This window comes from Mandrillus leucophaeus, unplaced genomic scaffold, assembly GCF_000951045.1.
Source record: "Mandrillus leucophaeus isolate KB7577 unplaced genomic scaffold, Mleu.le_1.0 Scaffold49, whole genome shotgun sequence".
NCBI classification, from domain to species: Eukaryota; Metazoa; Chordata; class Mammalia; order Primates; family Cercopithecidae; genus Mandrillus; species Mandrillus leucophaeus.
Window position 1 is genome coordinate 4,442,459 of NW_012105253.1, and position 21,789 is coordinate 4,464,247.

General features: G+C 39.5%; 1 protein-coding gene across 4 annotated transcripts in view; it reads right to left on the bottom strand.

Moving 5' to 3' along the window:
- The window catches only part of AKR1D1 (aldo-keto reductase family 1, member D1), a 127,696-nt gene that overhangs the window by 27,491 nt on the left and 78,416 nt on the right, over nt 1-21,789 (bottom strand). For 3 of the 4 annotated variants that reach the window (XM_011995480.1, XM_011995477.1, XM_011995479.1), the window contains exons 1-2: nt 13,175-13,358; nt 611-778 (exon numbers count right to left, since the gene is read on the bottom strand). In XM_011995480.1, the coding sequence (XP_011850870.1) occupies nt 611-778; nt 13,175-13,267 (261 nt within the window). In that variant the 5' untranslated portion in view covers nt 13,268-13,358. Of the gene's footprint in view, nt 1-610; nt 779-13,174; nt 13,359-20,060; nt 20,231-21,789 lie in introns of those variants that run through there. The other variant, XM_011995478.1, reaches the window with a different exon arrangement.

The window sequence follows — 21,789 nt, forward strand, 5'->3', positions numbered from 1 at the left end:
TTTTTTTTTTTTTTTTTTTTGAGATAGGGTCTTGCTCTGTCACTCAGGTTGGAGTGCAGTGATATGAACATGACTCATTGCAGCCTTGACCTCCCTGGCTCAAGCCATCCTCCTGCCTCAACCTCCCAAAAAGCTGGGACTACAGGTGCAAGCTACCATGCCTGGCTAATTTTTGTATTTTTTTGTTGTTGTTGAGACAGGGTTTTGCCATATTACCCAGGTTGGTCTTGAACTCCTGAGCTCAAGCAAAACACCTGCCTCAGCCTCCCAAAGTGAGGATTAGAGGTGTGAGACACTGCACCCAGCCAAATACTTTTTTAAAACCCTCTTTCTCTCCCCCAAATGCTACTCTGCTTACTTCTCCCAAATTAAGAAATAATTCATTAATATGATACAAGAATGTCAAAAATCCTATTTTGCATGATTTTGGTTCATTTTGACACTTATCTTTTAAACAAAGAAACAACCCAAACTGTTATTAAGTACTGCGTACTCATGAATGCAATTACACACACACACACACACACACACACACACAGAAGATGAATAATAAAATGAACACCTGAAACCTTCTCACCGTCCCCATTGGAGGCTGAAGGCAAGATCTCACCTTTCCACAGTAGAAAATATCTTCCCTCCGCACCTTTCCTTCTGCTATCTTCTCCCTGATGGCCTCCCCAACTTCGTGTTCATTTTGGTAGATGTAGGCGCCATCAATATGTCGGTACCCTGTGTCAATAGCAACCTTCACCGATGTTGCACAGGCTCCCTTAGGGGTCTGAAGTGACAAAGAGGTTGGGTTTGGGGAAAAGAGAAATGGTCTTTCCTTTAATCATCATAAATCAGGACACTTTGCATGTACGTTCCTTTACAGCTAGAATGACACATTCCCAATTCCTTGCTGTTGTGATTGGAAGATGGTGTTCAGCAGCAGGAGAAACTGACCTCCCAGGGGCCTCCCCTCCCTCAGTGAGAGACACTATCTGTCCCAGGTCTGCCCTCAGCTTTGTGGCATCAAAAATGTGATTTGGGCCGGGTGCGGTGGCTCACACCTTTAATCCCAGCACTTTGGGAGGCTGAGGCGGGAGGATCACGAGGTCAGGAGATTGAGACCATCCTGGCTAACACGTTGAAGCCCCGTCTCTACTAAAAATACAAAAAATTAGCCAGGCGTGGTGGCTGGTGCCTGTAGTCCCAGCTACTCCGGAGGCTGAGGCAGGAGAATTACATGAGCCTGGGAGGTGGAGCTTGCAGTGAGCCAAGATTATGCCACTGCACTCCAGCCTGGGCGACAGAGCAAGATTCCATCTCAAACAAACAAACAAACAAAATGTGATTTGATCAATATTTCCTGTGACATGAGAATTCATGGAAGCCTTTTTTTATCGGAGGGCATGAGCTGATTGAAGAAGGCTAAATTATAAATCAAAGGTTGGGTAAACAAATTGAGATGTATCCACAGAATGGAATACTCCTCAGTAATAAAAAGGAATGAAGTAGGCCTGGTGTGGTGGTTCACACCTGTAATCCCAGGACTTTGGGAGGCTGAGACAGGAGGATTGCTTGAGGCCAGGAGTTTGAGACCAGCCTGGGCAACACAGGGAGACTCCATCTATACAAAAATTAAAGTAATTAGCTGGGTGTGGTGGCATGCGCCTTTGGTCCCAGTTACTTGGGAGGGTAAGGTAGGGGGATTGCTTGAGCCTGAGAGTTCAAGGCTGTGGTGAGCCATGATCATGCCACTGCACTCCAGCCTGGGCAACAGAGACCCTGTCTCAAAAAGAAAAAAAAAAAAAAAAGAAATGTAGCATTGATGACAACACATAGTATGGATGAATCTCAAAATAATTATACTGAGTGAAAGAAGCCAGCCCAAAAAGAATAAATACTTCAGTTTTTCTCTTCTAGCATTTTATATAAATGGAATCACAGTCTGTGGCGACAGACATAGATCAGTGATTGTCTGGGGTCAGGAGTCGGGGAAGTGTGGGTGGGAGGAGGGATCACAAAGTGGCATGAGGAAGCTTATAGAGTTGATAGCTATGTTCATTATTTTGATTGTGGTGATGGCCTCGCAGATGAATATACGTCAGACTCATCAAATTGTATACTTTAAATATGGACAGTTTATTATATGTCAGTTATGTCTCAATAAAACTGAGGAAAAATATTGTTGAGGAACATTTTATGTTTTAGGATATATTTTAATAAAATTTGGTAGCTACATCTTTGTTCATTTTATTAACTCACATTAAACTTAAGAATGAGCATATCCTGTCCCCTGAACACTGGTTTTTCATTTGCTATGGTTTGATTATTTTTGTCCCCTCCAAAACTCATGTTGAAACTGAATCTCCAATGTAAAAAACGGCATTGAGAGGTGGAGCCTAATAGGAGGAGTTTGGGATTAATGCCACCATAAAAAGGGCTTGTGGGAGTGGGTTCTCACTCTTCTGTCATGTGAGTAATGGTGTCTCTCCCCTCCAGAGAATGCAGCATTCAAGGTGCACCCTTGGAGGCAGACAGACTGGGCCCTAACCTGCTGGCATCTTGATCTTGGACTTTCCAGCCTCCAGAACTGTAAGAGAATAAACTTCTGTTCTTTATCAGTTACCCAGTCTCAAGCGTTCTGTTACAGCACACAAAATAGAGCAAGACACCATTTTTCAGATTCCACAGAAATCCCTGTGCCTCGGTTTTGATGGCATTTAAATACAAGTGTGTTTCATTTTTGTTACATTTTTTTAATGAGAAACAGCAATGAGATTTCCCTGAAGACAAACATCTAGTCTCATCAAATATAATTTTCAAAGCATCTTTTAGAGAGTGTGTTGTGTGAGAAGGTTAGTTCTATTTTCTGATTTGCGCTGACTTGGTATTGAAGGTTGATTGTTCTGATCTTGCTCAACAAATGTTGGTCAACTACTTGTGCTTTCTTTAGTGTTCTAACCAAATGCTGGACAAATCACATCAGACATGTGAACTCTGGTCCACAGCTATTGATTTGTTGTAGGCTGAGCAAGAGAATAAATCTGAAATGTATTTCTAGTGACTTTATAGTCCTGGGCAGGAAACAGAAGGCTTTGGGAGCATATATTGTATTTTTGCCCCCCGCCGCTTCAGCTGAAAGTCGTCACTATAGAGAAGATAAAAGGATACGAAAAATTAACAAACTGGCTACATAGATGATAATATAAGATTCATAGTCACAAATATCAAATAGCTGGGAGAAGGAGACACACATTCCAGGAATATTAGAAATATTTGTTTGGTTAATTAACAACATGATTAATAGGACTTGGAGAGTAATTGAGTCAAAAGGCCAGAAAAAGCCTGTAAAATGAGATGTTATGAATGACAAGTGTGACAACCAAAGTACAGTGGGAAGGGGAAGTGAGGCATGGTGTCCAGAAATTTACAGGGAAGAAAATAAACATCTACTTTCATTCTCAAGTATCTACATTATTATTATTATTATTATTATTAGAGACAGGGTCTCTGTCACCCAGGCTGGAGTACAGTGGCACAATTATGGCTCACTGCAGCCTCGGCCTCCTGGGCTCAAGTGATTCTTCCGCCTCAGCCTCCCGAGTAAGTGGGACTACAGGCATGTGCCACCATGCCTGGCTAACATTTTTGTAGAGATGGGGTTTTGCCATGTTGCCCATGCTGGTCTCAAACTCTTGGGCTCAAGCGATCCTCCTGCCTTGGCCTCCCTCTACATATATATTATTAATACATGAAGCTTAATACTAGATGGTAAATAGAATCTCAGAAATATCACTGAGATTTTGTGGGCTGGAACTAATCATTTAAATGAAGAGCTAAAGTACACAATGAAGGGTGCCCCAGACAAATACATATTAAAGTAGGCGCTTGTATTTTCAAAGATTAACCCAAAAAATGAAGTACAGAGGAGAGCATTTAGGATAAAGAAGGTATGGCCAGGGATTGTGGCTCACACCTGTAATCCCAGCACTTTGAGAGGTCAAGGCGGGCAGATCAACTGAGGTCAGGAGTTCAAGACCAGCCTGGCGAACCTGGTGAAACCCCGCTTCTACTAAAAAATACAAAAATTAGCCAGGCGTGGTAGTGAGCGCCTGTAATCCCAGCTACTTGGGAGGCTAAGGCAGGAGCATCTCTTGAACCTGAGAGACATAGGTTGCAGTGAGCCGAGATCATGCCACTGCACTCCACCCTGGGTGACAGAGCGAGACTCTGTCTCAAAAAAGAAAGAAGGAAGGTAGGAAGAAAGGAAGGAAGGAAGGAAGGAGGGAAGGAAGGAAGGAAGGAGGGAAGGAGGGAAGGAGGGAAGGAGGGAGGGAGGGAAGGAGGGAAGGAAGGAAGGAAAGAAAGAAGGAAAGAGAGAGGTAAAGGCAAGGGCTAAGGCAGGGGTGTAGTCCACCATGGTGCTGCATATTTGGATGATGACTCATTTAACAAGGATTATGGCACAGAAACAAGTTATAGTAGTGAAAATCTTCAATTATTCAGCTATCACCGCGGAGTCTCTTCTAAAAGCTGGATATTCACTATTGACTTGTTTATTTATATGTTTATATTTATATACTTGCTGAAAAATATTGTCCCTCAGAAGGCAGAAGCAGCAGTGAGATGTATTACTATTTTATACTTAATTCTAATCAATATGGAGGAACTAGTTGGGACTGTGGACATGAGGACCACACTTTCTAATTCTTTTTTGTTGTTGTTGTTAGACGGAGTCTCGCTCTGTCGCCAGGCTGCAGTGCAGTGGTGTGATCTCGACTCACTGCAACCTCCACCTCCCGGGTTCAAGCGATTCTCCTGCCTCAACCTCCTGAGTAGCTGGGACTCCAGGCACGCGCCACCACGCCCAGCTAATTTTTGTACTTTTAGTAGAGACGGGGTTTCACCATGTTGACCAGGATGGTCTCAATCTCTTGACCTTGTGATCTGCCAGCCTCGGGCTCCCAAAGTGCTGGAATTACAGGCATGAGCCACTGCACCTGGCCCACACTTTGTAATTCTTAAATGTGGCACAAAGAAATTCTACATAAATTCTGACACATTTTTTAGGAAAACCAGTTTTGAAAAAAAATCAGAAAGATCAAATAGGATACCACATAAATGATATGATAGGAGAATCTAAAATATAAAAATTTGATTCCACAATGAAGGACAATCCCACTGAACAGTAAAACAAAAAATTCCGGTTTCCTAAAATGACTGACAGCATCTCCTTCTACTTAAGAAAATTAAAAATGCTAGATTAGGCCGGCGTGGTGGCACACGCCTGTAATCCCAGCACTTCGGGAGGCTGAGGTGGGAGGATCGCTTGGGCCCAGGAGTTTGAGAACAGCCTGGGCAACATGGCGAAACCCCATCTCTATAAAAACTACAGAAATTAGCCGGGTCTGGTGACTCGCTTGAGCCTGGGAGGCAGAATTTGCAGGGAGCCATAATCATGCGAATGCGCTTCAGCCTGGGTGACAGAGCAAGACCCTGTCTCAAAAAAAGAAAAAAAAAAAAAACCAAAGAAACAAAACTAGATTAAAACTTTTAAAAAGTGCTGAAAAGACAGTAGGCATTTATTAATTCAAACTAAATTTTATGGGAAAGTCTGAATGTAGAAATGAGAGGTGCAGGAGATGAAAAAGTTAAGTAAAAAACTCCCTGAAAGGCTATGGCCACCTCCAGTCCCTGGGAGATATCATAACCTATGTAACCAGAGTTTGCTGACCAGTTTAATGTGGTCACTGGGTAGCAGTGCCTCCAGGGCACCTGGAGCAAACACACACAAATGCTGTCTGAAAGAAAATACTTGTTTTTCACCCTTGATGCACGCTCACAAATACTTTTTTTAAAGTAGTATTAACCTGCACACAGTTGAAGAATTCAGGTACCCCAGAAAACAAAGTTCCATAAAGGAAGACTGGCAGAAACAAATGAGAGCCTAAACAGAACCATAGATCCTAATATTGGAACTATCATTAGAATGAAATTGCACCTGTATCTTACACCATACACAAAAAGTCAACTCAAAATGGATTAAAGATTTTTAAGACCAGAAACTGTAAAATTCCTAGAAGAAAACATAAGGGAAAAAGCATCATGACGTTGGGGTAGGCGATGATTTCTTGGATATGACACCAAAAGCACAAGAAACAAAAGCAAAAATAGGTTGTTGGGACTACATCAAGCTAAAAAGCCTCTGCACAGAAAAGGAAACACTCAACAGAGTTAAAAGGCAACCTATGGAATAGGAGAAAATATTTGCAGACCATATACCTCACAAGGTGTTAATATCCCAGATATAATTAAAAGGAACTTCTACAACTCAATAGCAAAAAAACAAAAACAAAAAACAAACAAAAACTTCCCAAAGAAAAAACTAACCTGATTAAAAAGTTGGCAAAGGAGTTGAGTAGACATTGCTCCAGAGAAGACATACAAATGGCCAATAGGTATATGAGAAGATACTCAACATCGCTATCCATCTGGGAAATGCAAATCAAAACTACAATTAAATAACACCTCGCACCCATTAGGATGACTATTATCAAAAACTGAAAGATAACAATTATTGGTGAGGATGTAAAGAAATCACAACTCTTGTTCACTGTTGGTGGAAATTTAAAATGGTGCAGCTACTATGGAAAACAGTATGGAGTTTCCTAAAAAAATAAAGATATATTAGACCATGTTGGTCAAGAAAAAAAATTAAAAATAGAACTACTATATGATCCAGCAATCCTACTTCAGGGTGTATATCCAAAGGAAATAAAATCACTATCTTGAGGAAATATTTGCACTTCCATGTTCACTGTAGCATTGTTCACAATAGGTAAGATATGGAAACAACCAAAATGGTCACTGACAGATGAGCAGGTAAAGAAAATGTGGTACATAAACAGTGTAATATTATTCAGCCTCAAAAAAGAAGGAAATTCTGCAATACGCAACAACATGGATGAACCTGGGGGACGTTATACTAAGTGAAATAATTCAGTCACAGAGTAATACCGCAATAAAAAATCGGAATTATTAGTCAAAAGTTAAAATAACTATGATTGTTTTGATTAAAGAAAGAAACTTGAGGCTGGGCATGGTGGCTCATGCCTATAATCTCAGCACTTTGGGAGGCTGATGCAGGAGGATTGCTTGATGCTAGGGGTTTGAGACTGGCCTGGGCAACATAGTAAGACTCTGTCTTACAATAAAATAATAAAATCAAATAAAAGCAAAAATTAAAAAATTATCCAGGCACGGTGACGTACACCTGTCTGTACTCCTAGCTACTCGAGGGGCAGAGGCAGGAGGATTGCTTGAGCCCAGGAGTTGAGATCTTCAGTGAGCTACGACTGCACCACTGCGGTCCAGCCTGGGTGACAGAAGACCCTCATCTCTATTAAAAAAAAAATTAAATTTAAAAACAAAGAAATAAATGTGAAAATCTCTGTAGAGGACAGGAAACTATGAAAAGTACCCTAGAAGATTTAGGAAAGAACCAAACACAGCAATTCTATAAACAAAGCAAACAAACAAAAATCTGGTAAGACATCTAAAATTAAATGGATGCATCAGTAGCATATTGGACATGGCAAGAAGGAATTAGGTAGAAGGAAGAAGGTAAATCAGCAGAAATGATCCAGCACTGCTTCTCCATGTTAATGTCCAGCATTTCCCGTGTCTTTTGAAAATGACGCAGAAGCTGCTGTCTTGGAACATGTGCTCCAGGCAGGATCTACCTGCATATTGCCTCCTAGTCACCAGACCAATAATTAGTTGTTCCAAGAGGGGGTTTCCAGTGAATATCACTTGGTAGGGAGACTAATTTCACAGCCATGGAGTCACGTTAGAATATATCCTTCTAAATATAAAAGGTAGGAGTTCTTGCCGGGCGTGGTGGCTCACGCCTGTAATCCCAGCACTTTGGGAGGCTGAGGGTGGTGAATCACCTGAGGTTGGGAGTTAGAGACCAGCCTGATCAACAGGGAGAAACCCCGTCTCTACTAAAAATACAAAAATTAGCTGGGTGTGGTGGTGCACACCTGTAGTCCCAGCTACTCAGGAGGCTGAGGCAGGAGAATGGCTTGAACCCGGGAAGTGGAGGTTTTGGTGAGCCGAGATCGATCGCACCATTGCACTCCAGCCTAGGCAACAAGAGCAAAAGTCTGTCTCAAAAAAAAAAAAAGGTAGGAGTTCCTTTTATATTTGAGATATTATCCCTTATGAGATCTCCTGGCTGAATAAAGGCAGAGGGTGATACACTGAGGGAACTGCACACCGAGACACCACGTGCAATGCAGGTGGAGAGCAGGTGCGAGAGTGGATCTTGGGGTGCAGCATCAAGAGGAAGGTCGAATTTCAAGTTGGATAAAGGAGAGTTTATTGATATGGAAACACTATCCTCTGATACCTCACTTAACACCTCAGGAAACAGTGGTAACACACTGCCAGCGTAACTCTTGAAATCTTGGAAAAAGTGAGATCCACATACATGAAGTAGACATTCCAGAAATACCATGGCAGATGATCAAGAGAGGGCTCAGGAAGCTCAGAGAAGGGAGCCCACTATAGTGGATATACTACGTAAGGTCGGAAACCCGCGGATGATCTGTGTTTTGCAGCAGGGCCCAGATAACACTCCTTTTACCAGAGAGATAGCAATGCTTTAGCGACAAAAATACCAGAGTTGTTGAGCTCAATTACAGCTGTCCTCTGTAGACAAGGTAGACTGTGTGAGATGTTGAAAAACTAGGTTTAATAAAAAAAATTAGGGCCCAGGGGTGGTGGCCCAGACCTCTAACTTCAGCACTTCAGGAGACCAAGACAGGAGGATTGCTTGAGCCCAGGAGTTCAAGACCAGCCTGGGCAACATAGTGAGATCCTGTCCTTGTTTTTAAAGCTAGGAATGATGGAATTTTAAAATAATAGAGGCTACATGGTAGTACTAACTTCAGAAGTGAAGTGGGCACTGTTATCAAAATGAGTGGTATCCAATGAGCATGACCTGCAGAGATGCTTTGCAGAGATGGTTAATTAGACATGAAATCCCTAGAGTTTTCAGGCAACATACAGGATGCTCAGTTAAATTTGAAATTCAAATGGGCAAGACTTTTTTGTATATGCACATTCCAAATATTAAATGGGATGGAACATACTTATATTTTAAAATGACTCATTGTTCATCTGAAGTTCAAATTTACCTGGATATCTTATATTTTTACTTGCTAAACCTGGCAACCCTACCCTAAAGGCAAGTTAGATAGGCAGCCAACAAGTGTATTGCATAATTTACAGAAACCAAAGCAGTCTGCATGGATTATTGGGCTGGGCATGGTGGCTCATGCCTATAATCCCAGCAATTTTGAAGGCCAAGGTGGGAGAGTCGCTTGAGTCCAGGAGTTTCAGACCATCCTGGGCAACATAGAAATATCTCGTTTCTAGTAAGAATTAAACAAAAAAATGGATTACTGGAAGGCTGATGGAAGTTCTTTCAAGATAAAGTCATAGGTATGGCTGTATACTAGGAAAAGCATTAAGAAGGAAGCACACTACCCAGAAGGCGCCCTCAGGCTCCACAGACAGCATATTCCATACTTGCAGTACTATCCCTACCCATTTATTGAGTGACATGAATACACCAGGTTTCAGTAGGCCCAGAATGGGGAAGGGCTCAGCAGAAGTCTAGACTTTACCACAAGCATCCCTGCCACTTGGGCCATATGACCCAGCAGGCCCTATTGTTTACATGTGGCATGGAATTTATGGCAAGCCTCAGTTGGAGAATTACAAGGTAAGCCTGTAGGGTTCTGGAGCAAGTCATGCCATCTACATTGATGACATTGCTGCTGAGCCCTGTAGAGATAGTATATCTGGCCATGGGCCGTGATGTGACTGTGTGGCCAGAGCTGCCCATTATGAGCTGGGTTATATAAAATCCACTACAACATAAGTTTGGGTGGGTCAGTGGCAATCCATTGTAAGATATAATTGGCACATTTGTGATTGGACACAAGTTGGACAAGACAGCATGCCATCCAGATGTCATCCAAAATCTGAATGAGTTGCTGTTGCTTACAAATTAATAATTACTTTACAGTGTTCTCCAAAAAGTGTTACAAGACTGGCCAACAACTGGATTATTATTCATGATGATTGTCTGTACTGGAGGACAAGCTGCCACCCTCTTGTAGTGTGATCTCTACTGTGTCCTCAATAATAGTCCCCCGAGTGTTAGTTGCTTGTGTTTTTTCTTTTTTCTTGTAGAAATAAAGAGGAAAATAAAGCATTGCTTGCACTCATGTCTAGTATCAAAACGGGGAAGTAGGACAAAATGGATAAATAGGCTTAACTCTCTGAAACCATTCATTTATGCTTTCTGCCTGGCCCCTGGTCCCCTTAGGTAGAGCTTATGAGACCCTCACCCTGTCTTCAGCTTAAAACCAGATCAGAAAAAATTACTTGGTGTAAGAGCAAGGCTTTTCTTTCCCCAGGTGAAACAAAGCTCCCTGGGGGATCAGAAGAGGGGAATTAGATGGGCATTGGGGAGAAAGTAAGGAATGTTTAGGGCTGGGTGTCATAGCTCATGCCTATAATCCCAGCACTTTGGGAGGCTGAGGCAGGCAGATCACTTAAGCCCAGGAGTTCGAGACCAGCCTGGGCAACATGGCAAAAACTTGCCTCTAATAAAAATAAAATAAATAAAATAAAAGGAATGTTTAAAGGATGGCACATTCCTGAGAAATGGGTTCTGAGCCCTGCACCCCCACCTCCCTCCGCTCAGGGGCAAAAATATAGTGGGTGTTTTAGGCTTCTCCTGGGTACTCACCAAGAGCTTGGACTGCACTTCTCCTTTGCCCCATGGCTCGTTCAGATTCTGAAAACTTGCTGCAACTACAGAAGTCTCAACCAGAGCCACTCAGGAAGGAATATTCCCCCATCTAACTTTCTGGGCCATGCCTTCTCTGTAGCTTGTACCCCATAATTAGACTTGCTCATCATTTCTTTCATCTTTGAACAATAGTTATCTCCTGTAAGGGACTTACATGGGGGAGATATAACAAATGATAGAGAATATAGTTTTGAGAATCTCTGCATATATGTGGTTGCAGCCAAGATTATGAATGAGATCATAAAGAGACATTGTACAAAGAAAGAAGAGAAAGGGGCCAAGAATCAAACTCATATAATTGTTCCAAGAGTAATTTTCAATTGCATTACCAAAAACAAGGGAGGTGGGCAGTTGAAGTGGAATGTGGGATTGTGATCCAAGTTTTAACTACTCTTGCTATGGGTAGTTTATTTCTCCTTGTCTGCCTTCCATTCTCTATGCTACAACCTGAGTTTTATCTTTCAAAAACACAGATCTAGTGATGCTCTCTCTTTGCTTCTAAACTTTAGATGATGTGTCATTACTATAGAATGAAGTTTCAAGTCCTAGCTGAGCATAGTGGCTCATGCCTGTAATTCTAGCACTTTGGGAAGCTGAGGCGGGTGGATTGCTGGAACCCAGAAGTTCAACACCAGCCTGGGCAATATGATGAAACCCCTTCTCTACAAAAAATACAAAAATTAGCTGGGCATGGTGGCGCCTGCCTGTGGTCCCGGCTACTTAGGAGGTTGAGTCAGGATGATTGCTTGAGTCTGGGAGGCAGAGGTTGCAGTGAGCCAAGATTGCATCATTGCACTCCAGCCTCGGTGACAGAGTAAGACCCTGCCTCAGACAAACAAACAAACAAACAAAGTTCCAACTCCTTAGCATGGTGTTCAAGGTCCTTGGTAATCCAACAAAATTCCAACTCCTTAGCATGGTGTTCAAGGTCCTTGGTAATCCAACAGAGTTTCAACTCCTTGGCATGGTGTTCAAGGTCCTTGGTAATCCCTGTCTTAATCTGCATTTTCAGATTCAGTTACCATCACCATTAACTCCCTGTGCCAGGCACTATGGGCTTGGCATTCCCTGGATATATCATATATCCTTCTCTGTCTCAATAAAATATCTCTATACTTCTTATTGCCAAAAATGTCCTGCTTTAGGTGTGCTTCTCTGTCTGGTACATTCATGCTCAACTTCAAATAGTTCATTCATACATGACCACTCAAATTTCGGTAGCATTTCTACACATGTCACTGTTTATTCTCGTAATCAGCATTAAATGTTGAACTGCAACAAGGAAAAGATATTCTCACAAGCTGAAACTTTACTGTTTTAAAGGAAGCCTGTTTCAATCTTCATGGTCAAATTTAATTATTTCCATTTCTATGCTGATATGGTTTGGCTGTGTCCCCACCCAAATCTCATCTTGAATTATAGTTCCCATTATCCCCACATGTTATGGGAGGGACCCAGTGAGAGGTAATTGAATCATGGAGGAGGTTACTTCCATGCTGTTCTCAGGATAGTAAGTTCTCATGACATTTGATGGTTTTACAAGGGGCTTTTCCCCTTTGGTTCAGCACTTCTCCTTGCTTCCATCTTATGAAGAAGGACATATTTTCTTCCCCTTCTGCCAAGATTGTAAGTTTCTTGAGGTATCCCCAGCCATGCTGAACTCTGAGTCAATTAAACCTCTTTCCTTTATAAATTACCCAGTCTCTAGGGTATGTCTTTAATAGCAGCATGAGAATTGACTAATACATACGCTTTCAGAGACTGTTTACAAAGAGTTCTAGAATAGCATTGATCCTTATCTTTGTCATTCTACAATTAGTTGTAAAGAATGTGCCCCATCTATTTGATTTTTAATCCCTGGATAACACAGACATCGTTTTTCTCAATATGACACTTCTATCACCTAATGCTTAGTGCATGGCAAGTATTCACTAGGTGTTTGTTAGACTGAACTAAAAATTATCTAATATTAAAAAAAACACAAGTCATAAACACACAAATTTCATGTGACTCAGTTCACTCTAGTAATCAGCATTTAGCTAAATTTCAGTAAAGGAAGCAGAAAGTTCTCCTTCTCTAATCCAAACTAATTTTTAATCATGAATTGATTTGTTTAACCTTTGGCTCAATACCTATTCAGTAAATAGTAGTCCTTTCATTATTACAAATTGAGGTTGCTTCCATTACTACAAAAAGTAAGTCAATGAGATCTGCTTAAAATAAATTGCAGATCATGCTATAGGCAAATGTTAAAAGAAACAAACAAGCAAACAAAGAGAGAAAAGATAAGCTTACTGATTTAGGCTCTGAGTAGGTACCAAGTCCGATGATGGGAATGCTGTTTCCATCACTTAGAGGTATGCGGTGACTTGCAGCACTGAGATCCATTGTGGAGAGAGAATCCGATTGTAGGAGTGATTCTGAACACCACAGAGAGTCTTTTTAAAAAGGTGTCCTAGAGCCTATTCAATCAAAGAAAGGAAGGCCAGAGGGAGGAGCAGAGGGAAGGGAGATTAACACACCTATTTCTCAACCTGTTTTTTTTTCAAGGTTGTCCTGGAAATCCTAAGCATGGTTGTCCTTTGAACTTCATCAGAGGCTTGTAAAACATAACCTATTGAGAGCTTATGCTTACTTCTTCACAACAAAATATTGAAAAAAACAAAAAGAAGCAAATCTATCTGGCCTCTATCAGTTAGGATGTTTTGTTGGCAAATAAGAGACTGATATAGTTTGGCTGCATCCCCAGCCAGATCTCATCTTGAATTGTAGCTCCAATAATCCCCAACATCATGGGAGGGACTTGGTGGGAGGTAATTGAATCATAGGAGCGTGTGTTTCCCATGCTGTTCTTGTGATAGTGAATAAGTCTCACAAGATCGGATGGTTTTATGAAGGACAGTTCCCCTGCACATGCTCTCTTGCCTCCTGCAATGTAAGACGTGCCTTTGCTCCTCCTTCACCTTTTGCCACGATTGTGAGGCCTCCCCAGTCATGTGGAACTGTGAGTCCATTAAATCTCTTTTTCTTTATAAATTACCCAGTCTCAGTTGTCTTTATCAGCAGTGTGAAAACAAACTAATACACAGATCTATCTTAAATTCTCTTAAACTATAATGGAAATTTATTGGTTCATATTCCTCAAATTCTGGCAGTAGGGCTAGCTTCAGGGGAGACTAGACGTTTTCTAGGACTTCCTGGGAGATTTGGATGCAGCAGGACTGGAAACGGATCTAGGATCTTTATCACAAGTTAAGCTTATCACCAGTTAAACTGGACTAGAGGAACAATAATATGGCCAGGACCAATTTCTCACTTCTCGTTCTTCTCTCTGCCTTCTTGTTCTCTCAGGAAGCTCTCTCTCTCTCTCTCAGTTCCCTTAACATTGAAAAGTGTTTACTGACTGTCCTTGGAGTGACAAGGTTTCAGTTTCAAACAACAAAAAAGAGATCTTACTTTCTCAATAGCTCAAACAGTAGTCCCAAAATTGAAACTTACTGGCCTTGATTGCCTTTCTTGGTTCATGGATCCATCACGAAATCAATCACAGTGGCCAAAAGAAATAAAAGACATTTCCTTAAAAGAGTTAGAAGTTGTTTCTAAATTTGGAGTTGGGGGTTGAAGGAGTGCCGGAAATTCCACCCCAACATATGGCTTCCTGGTACAATGAAGATTTTGAAGTAAAGACCCTTAGAGATCAACAGGCTCTGGAAAAGACTTTTCCCTGTCTACATAAAGATAGGATGGACCCCACCAAGGAGAACAATTGCTCTTTTTCCCCTCCCTGTTATCTCATGATCCATTACAAAAAAAGAAGACCAAGAATGTGTTGGGAGTCAGAAACTGATACCCCAAAATATGGCACTTTGACATACCGAACTGGAAAAGCCTCAAGGTCTCTCTGACCTCTACTCCCCACCACCTCTCCCAAAGTGAAATTCCTTTATCTGCCTAAGATCCAGACCCACCAAAATGAACAATTCTTTTTTCTTCCTCTCCCTGTAAGACTAAGAATGTAACCCCTCCTGAACAAACCCTTTCACCAGATAATGTACAAGGTAATCTCTACTCCCTGATCCATTCATTCTCCCTAGTGATCCCCTCAACAGAATTCCTCTTTTCCCCTCTCCCATAACCTGATTTGCCAGTAAATAAGCTTCTAAACCCCATTGTGGGTGGGGAATCACTCTGTGGTTCTCCCTGTGTAAACATATAGTTAAATAAAATTGTATACCTTTTCTCCAATTAATCTGCCTTTTGTGAGTTGATTTTTCAGTGAAACTTCAGAAGGCAAAGAGGAAGTTTCCCTGGCCTGTACACTTCACAGGTCACTGAGTCCACAATGGTTAAAATGTCCCTGAAGTTGAAACTGGCCAAATTGTCCCATATTTATGGATTTTTGAATAAACATCGAAATGGGCCCTCTGTCTTAAAACTTGAAACTTATGTCTTAACTGAGTTTTTTCCTCAGGAAACTGACCCTCAGGCAAGGGACCTAAACTCACTAGATCACCACATCCAGATACTGAGACACCAAACACCTCATTCATCAGGATTGCTTCCTTATCCCTCCCTAATTTCTTTTCCCCACCTTCCCTGCTGTGTAAACAGACCAATTTCGGTCAGTCAGGGAGACAGATTTGAGACTAAACTCCCATTCTCCTTGGCTGCAGGACTAGATTAAAGCCTTCTTCTCTGGCAATCCTTGTTGACTCAGTGATTGGCATTCTGTGCAGGGAGCAGCACAATCTTGACTGAACTCCTGGTGTTTCAGCAATAAAGTTCATCTATAATTTACTTGCCCTCTCTCCAAGAGTCATTCTTGCTTATGTACACATTAACACATAACGTATATATAACATGTTCAGTATTCACATTAACAGCAGACACAGTAATTTAAACTAGGCTGTGGCAATGTGGAACATGGCAGTAATGGTCTTCAATATCATTTTTAAATTGATACAACAAATGCTTACTGTGCACCTTTGTGTGGTAAAATGTTGATTAGCATGTGTTTATTATTTTTATTATTACTGATTTTTTGCTATTTAGTTCTATGCATTTTAACACATACATAGATTTTTGTAACCACCACCACAATTGGGATACTGAAAAGTGCTATAACCCGAAAAACTCTATCCTATCACACCCTCCCCTATCCCTTAATCCATAGAAATCACTGTTTTCAATCACCATAGTTTTATTTTTTGAAATTATCATAAAAATTGAATAACTACCATTTTGCCTCCCCAGTAGCAATGCAGTTGAGTTGCAGTTGTCCTGTATCCTGACATCACTTAGTATTTTTTATTTTAGCCTTCTAGTAAATTTGCTGTGTTATTTCATTGTTATTTTTATTTGCATGTGGTTGATGATGTTGAACTCATTTTTCTTTTCTCCTGTTTTTGGTTTTTAGAGATGAAATTATTTATGTTTAGCAGGGAAGGAACACCATAGCCTAGTGGTAGAAACTAGGCCACTGTCCGCTGATAGATATCAGGACAGACAAAGTCAGACCGTGGGACAATAATCTTTGATGTTCAAGTCCTTCACATTGTCAGGATCCTGCTGATTGGACTATCTGGGAAAGGTTGCCTCTAGACTGGACAAGTGCCAGTTCCTTCTGAGCCTTCTAAGGTTGGTGCAAAAGTAATTGTGGTTTTTGCTATTACTTTTAAATGGGAAAAACCACAGTTGGGAAAAATTGCACCAACCAAATATTATAGAATGAGTGTTTGCATCGTGTGATGTAAAAGTGGTTACACAGTAATACTGAAGAATCTAGACAGGATGCATTGAACAACTGTGATAAAGGCACTTGCCAGAAAAAGAAATTATTATGACTTTGGTAAAAGACTGTTCATCCAGTGGACTAGATAACCAAACCCAGATCTCATAAATGCACTAAAAAATTCCAGCAGAGTCTATTCTTATACAAATGTATTTGCACCAAGGTATGTTTGTTCTGGCATAAACTCCTTCTTGGTTAGCGAAGAGGAAATCAAGATGAAATATGTTATTATCCATTCAGACTCTGCATCATCAATTTAAACTGTTGAATGGGTTTCCAGTGGCAGTGTACACATAAGAAATAGTATTTTGGTAGGGCATGGACTCAAAGGAGAGTATAAACATTACATATCTTAGAAAGAGAGAGCTAATCATTGGACCCTAATGGTGGACATATTTTCTGAGTGAAGTTAAATAATTCCTTCAGGATACAGTGACTCTGAAGAAAGCAACTGGCCATTGCAGAGAGTAGAGCGGAGTTCCTGCGTTTAGTTAATGATCTAATAAGAAGTATTTTGTAATGTGGAGGTAAAGTCCAATTTTTACAAGGTTGAAGGTTGGGACTCATAATGTGAGAGACATTTCAGTACTAAAAGAAATTTGTACAAGAACGTCTATCTTGACAATATTTAAAGAAACATCTATGACATATGTTTCCCCCAAATGGATATTGGTTCACCAATCAGATTATAGCAGCAACTAAGGTCTGAGAAAAATGTACAAGAATGTTTTCTCTCTTGAAATGCCACAAAAAAAGACCACAGAGGCTTAGAAGTTAAAAAAAAATGTACAAAACAGACTGAGAACTCTTGATCCAGTCACTGGACAGCTTCAACATATGCTATTAGGCAAGATCCATAGTAAAAAAAAATCCAAAGGAAAAGGGTATTAAATTATCTTAAAATGAATCTTGTTCCAGAGATTTTAGTAAAAGCTATCTAGTTTACATAATCATTAGCTTCAATGGAGGGGTTTCAATCAACTGTTACTTTAGGGGATTGTCTGCTTCTGGTAGAGTTCAAAGAATTCTCAGCTTGAGGTCTACCAGTGAAATGGAAGGCCCCTGATCTAGGAAAAATGATGTATGTCTTTTGAACTGAAAATATGAATGCACAGATTACTATCTTAGAGTTTCACCACAGTGTTAGTAACAGTACCTGATACAGTCCTATTAGTCGAAGCTCAAGGCAAGTTTTCCTTTGCTTTCTCTTCCAGAAGACAAAAATCTCCAGGTTTCAGGCTCAAAGGTTGTGTAAATGGTTACTTTGAAAAGGCAGCTTGTATCTGTTTAATGATAAGATACAGTATTTAGTTATGTCAATTTGCAGTGGGGCAAAGACTAGGATCAGAGCAAAATCCTGAAATGCACGGCATGGTCTGTTATTAACTCTTAAGGGGAGAGCCTATGTCATGAAGGTAAATGGAATACAGTAGGAACTTACATGTAAGTTCCAGTGACTCCTACAACTTTGACAATTTTTAGTTTTAGTAATCCTTTATTTTCTCTACATTTTCCTGAAGATTGGGTATAAGAACAATAAAGTTTTTGAGTAAAAGGCAAAGCATTCAAATTCTTTAATGATGGTCTGGCAAGAAAAAGTCTCAATCTATCCTAAAAATAAGTGAAGAATGACCAAAGCTTACTGGGAAATACTGATTGGACCAATAATTGCTCTTTCATTTTATGCTTATTGGCAGATCCAGCTGAGGTCAGTTAACTCAGTTATCTGAAGTGAACTGACTTTGAGAAAGGCTCATATGCCAAGAGTGAATTCGAATCAGCAATAGCATAGCTTGCCTGACAATCTCCAGCTTTTATGTTTAAGTATGAACTACTAATGAACATAATTCAGTTAGGGTTATCAAAAGGTGCATTAATTATTTTGATCAAGTGTTTGATTCCTGAAGGGATCCATAGGACCCAGTTTGTACTTTATTACAGGCAACAAATACAGCAATAGCAGCAGAAGAAAATGCACTGGGAGTGTCTAGAGATCTCAGGTGCAGACTTCCTTACTTTTACACCACGTGGTTGTTCTGATTATGCTTCGTCTTCAGGTATTAAAACACCGGTGACCTGTGTGAGCACCTTGGTACCAGAAAGCCCAAAGCCTGCTCAAGAAGGGTGTCTCCTACAGTGAGCTAGTTGCATAGACATATTCCAATATGTGACCAGACTTAGTCCTTCAAGCTCCACCAAAACCAGGTGGAAATTATAAATACAATTATTAATACTAAATATTGCTGACAGGCGGGTACATGCTACTCTGAAAACAACTCACAGATCCATGGTTATATAACATCATTTACCTTTAATTAATACATATTTAGTTAATACATTCCCTAGTATTGACAAGAGTCGATGTCATTCTCTAGGCAGCTCTGGAGATAAGCATTTGTCCTTATCTCCAAATAAGGTCAATAGAGGTTAACCCATGCCATACAAAAGGAATATAGAAAGGCCTGTATAGGAGAACAGACTGAGAACTCTTGACACAGTCACTGGGGAACTTCAAAATATGCTGTTAGGCAAGTTCCATAGTAAAAAAAAATCCAAAGGAAAAGTGTATTCAATTATCTTAAAGTTAATCTTGTTCCAGAGATTTTAGTAAAATCTATCTAGTTTACATAATGATTAGCTTCAATGGAGGGTTTTGAATCAACTGTTACTTTAGGGGATTGTCTGCTTCTGGTAAAGTTCAAAGAATTCTCAGCTTGAGGTCCACCAGTGAAATGGAAGGCCCTTTCCATTATAGGACACGATCATTTCCTAATACAGGTTAAATAATCAAGGCATTTTTCTTGCTTGAGTAGGGAAGAAGAGTTGTTGGGTCCAAGGTACTAAAGCTGTGGATAGTTATATGTGAAGGAGAGACAACCAATGATGCCATAATCTATCTCCAAGGCATTTAATTTATCCCATAAAGTACATTGTTTACAATTGATAAGAATATTTACATCTAAAATACTGAGAAAAAAGTCTCTTAATAGTTATTTTGGCAGTTATTCTTATGTAACTGTTATTAATAACTATTACTGTATAACTATTATATACCTATTTAAACATAGGTATATTTCTTTTAACCTGAAAAGCACAAAATTGATGGGTACGTATTTGTATTAACATATTTTACTTATACATAATTAATCTGGAAAGATGAACTTTTGCTGTGATTTATCAAGCTGCCCCCACCTTTCATCTTAAATTTTGCACAGTAGTTTCAAATTGGTGAAAATTTGGAGAATGACAAATCTGATTATTTTTACTTATTTTTAAAATAAATCTTTGTGGTACCTAGTGAACCCTTTGAGAAATTTAATGATAGCTTAGTCATAAAAAGACATCTTCACTGAAAAGATTTTCCAGGCTGAGACATCTGTGAGTACTCGCTGGACTCCAGAGTATAGTGATGCAATGCTGGGATTTACAGAGGAAAGACAGAGTGCAGCAGAAGTGTTCAGGCAAGCATTAGGGGTCAGAGAGATGGCATCCCAGGCTAAGCTTCCCAGCATCTGTATTCACACGGAGCACACCAAGTTTCCAGGTTGAACCGCCAAGATCTGTGTGAGGAATACATTAGCTTAGACTAGAACTCAAAACCAATCTTCCCAGCAGGAATTTTTCTCTCTTGACCCATATAATCAAGTCTAGCTAACTCAGCTGGTTTGACCAGTTGCACATCATCAGTAAAGAAATTGACCTTGGTGGTGTGGGATCACCAGGGGGAGGTTTACTTTTTAACCAGCATAGCATAAAACTGCCCTTATCTTGTCTAAGTGTCAAAATGTCATCCAGGGGACCTAGAGACAGAGTTTACAGGTGGAAAGTCCAGCTGTAAATTAACTCCATTGTCCATATCCTCTTATTTTTCTGAATTTGGGGCCTAAATTTGGGGAATGCAAAATGAAGAGTTTTCAGAGAAGAAGAGATATAAAACATGAGACAGTCTCTAGAGGCAAGCAATAGTTACCCTAATGTTTGTTCTCTCCAGACAATATTTGAAAACATACCATAACCATTAACAAGAAACAATAATTAGTAGAAACTTTTAATTCTTTTAAGCTGTGAAAGTTTTTTTGTTTTGTTTTGTTTTGTTAAAACGATTTAAAAGCATGCCCAAAGGAATGAGGGCTAATAGAATATAATGCTAAAAAAGGTATATCTGTGACAAAAAAATAACTGAGTCATTTTACAGAAAAGCACAAATTATAATTTTCTCCTTTTGGTTCACTATTCATGTAACAAATTGTGGTAAATCATTTACTAATACTGCCCTACGTGTAAGAATTTAGACATGAGAGATACATAATATACAAACAGATGATAAACATAAAGGTTTTAACTTTAATCTTAATATGTAATTTTAGAAATATATAAAATAAAATAATGCTTATTATATTGCATTTACCATTTTAATCTTCTGCACAACAATTTCCTGAATAGAGAAATCATTTTTGTACCATCTATATATTTATATATTTTACAAATTTTTGTATCTATTGTACCATTTACATTAATTGCCATATTTAACAAAAATAATTCTATTGCCTTCAGATGGAAAAGAAAATTAAAGAACATGAAGCCAAGAATTGTCTTATCTTTTCTTTCAGTGAATACACATGTTAGATTATTAACTCAAATATAAAGTGGCAAAAATAAATATATGACATTATTCTAAAAGCATTTACACAAACTTTTAATTTCGCCATTTTAAGAAGTAATGGCAAATTAAAGCTATGTTTAGTGACTAAATTTCTGTATCTTTTTCTTACTAATATACTTTTTGGGCATTCAATGATAACTTATTAGTGAGCTAAATTTAACTTTTATCTAAGGTATCAAAGCTAATTAAGGATCTGGAAATTACAATTTTAGCCAGCACATTAAGCCTTTGTGATTTGTAGCAGTATAAATATTTCACTATATTAAACCCTTTAAAAAGACATCTGCTATTACCATTTCAATTTGTTGAATACAATTTTATATTTTTGTCATCGTTTTTTAAATTTTCTTTTCTTTATTATTATTATTATTATACTTTAAGTTCTAGGGTACATGTGCATAACGTGCAGGTTTGTTACATATGTATACTTGTGCCATGTTGCTGTGCTGCACCCAT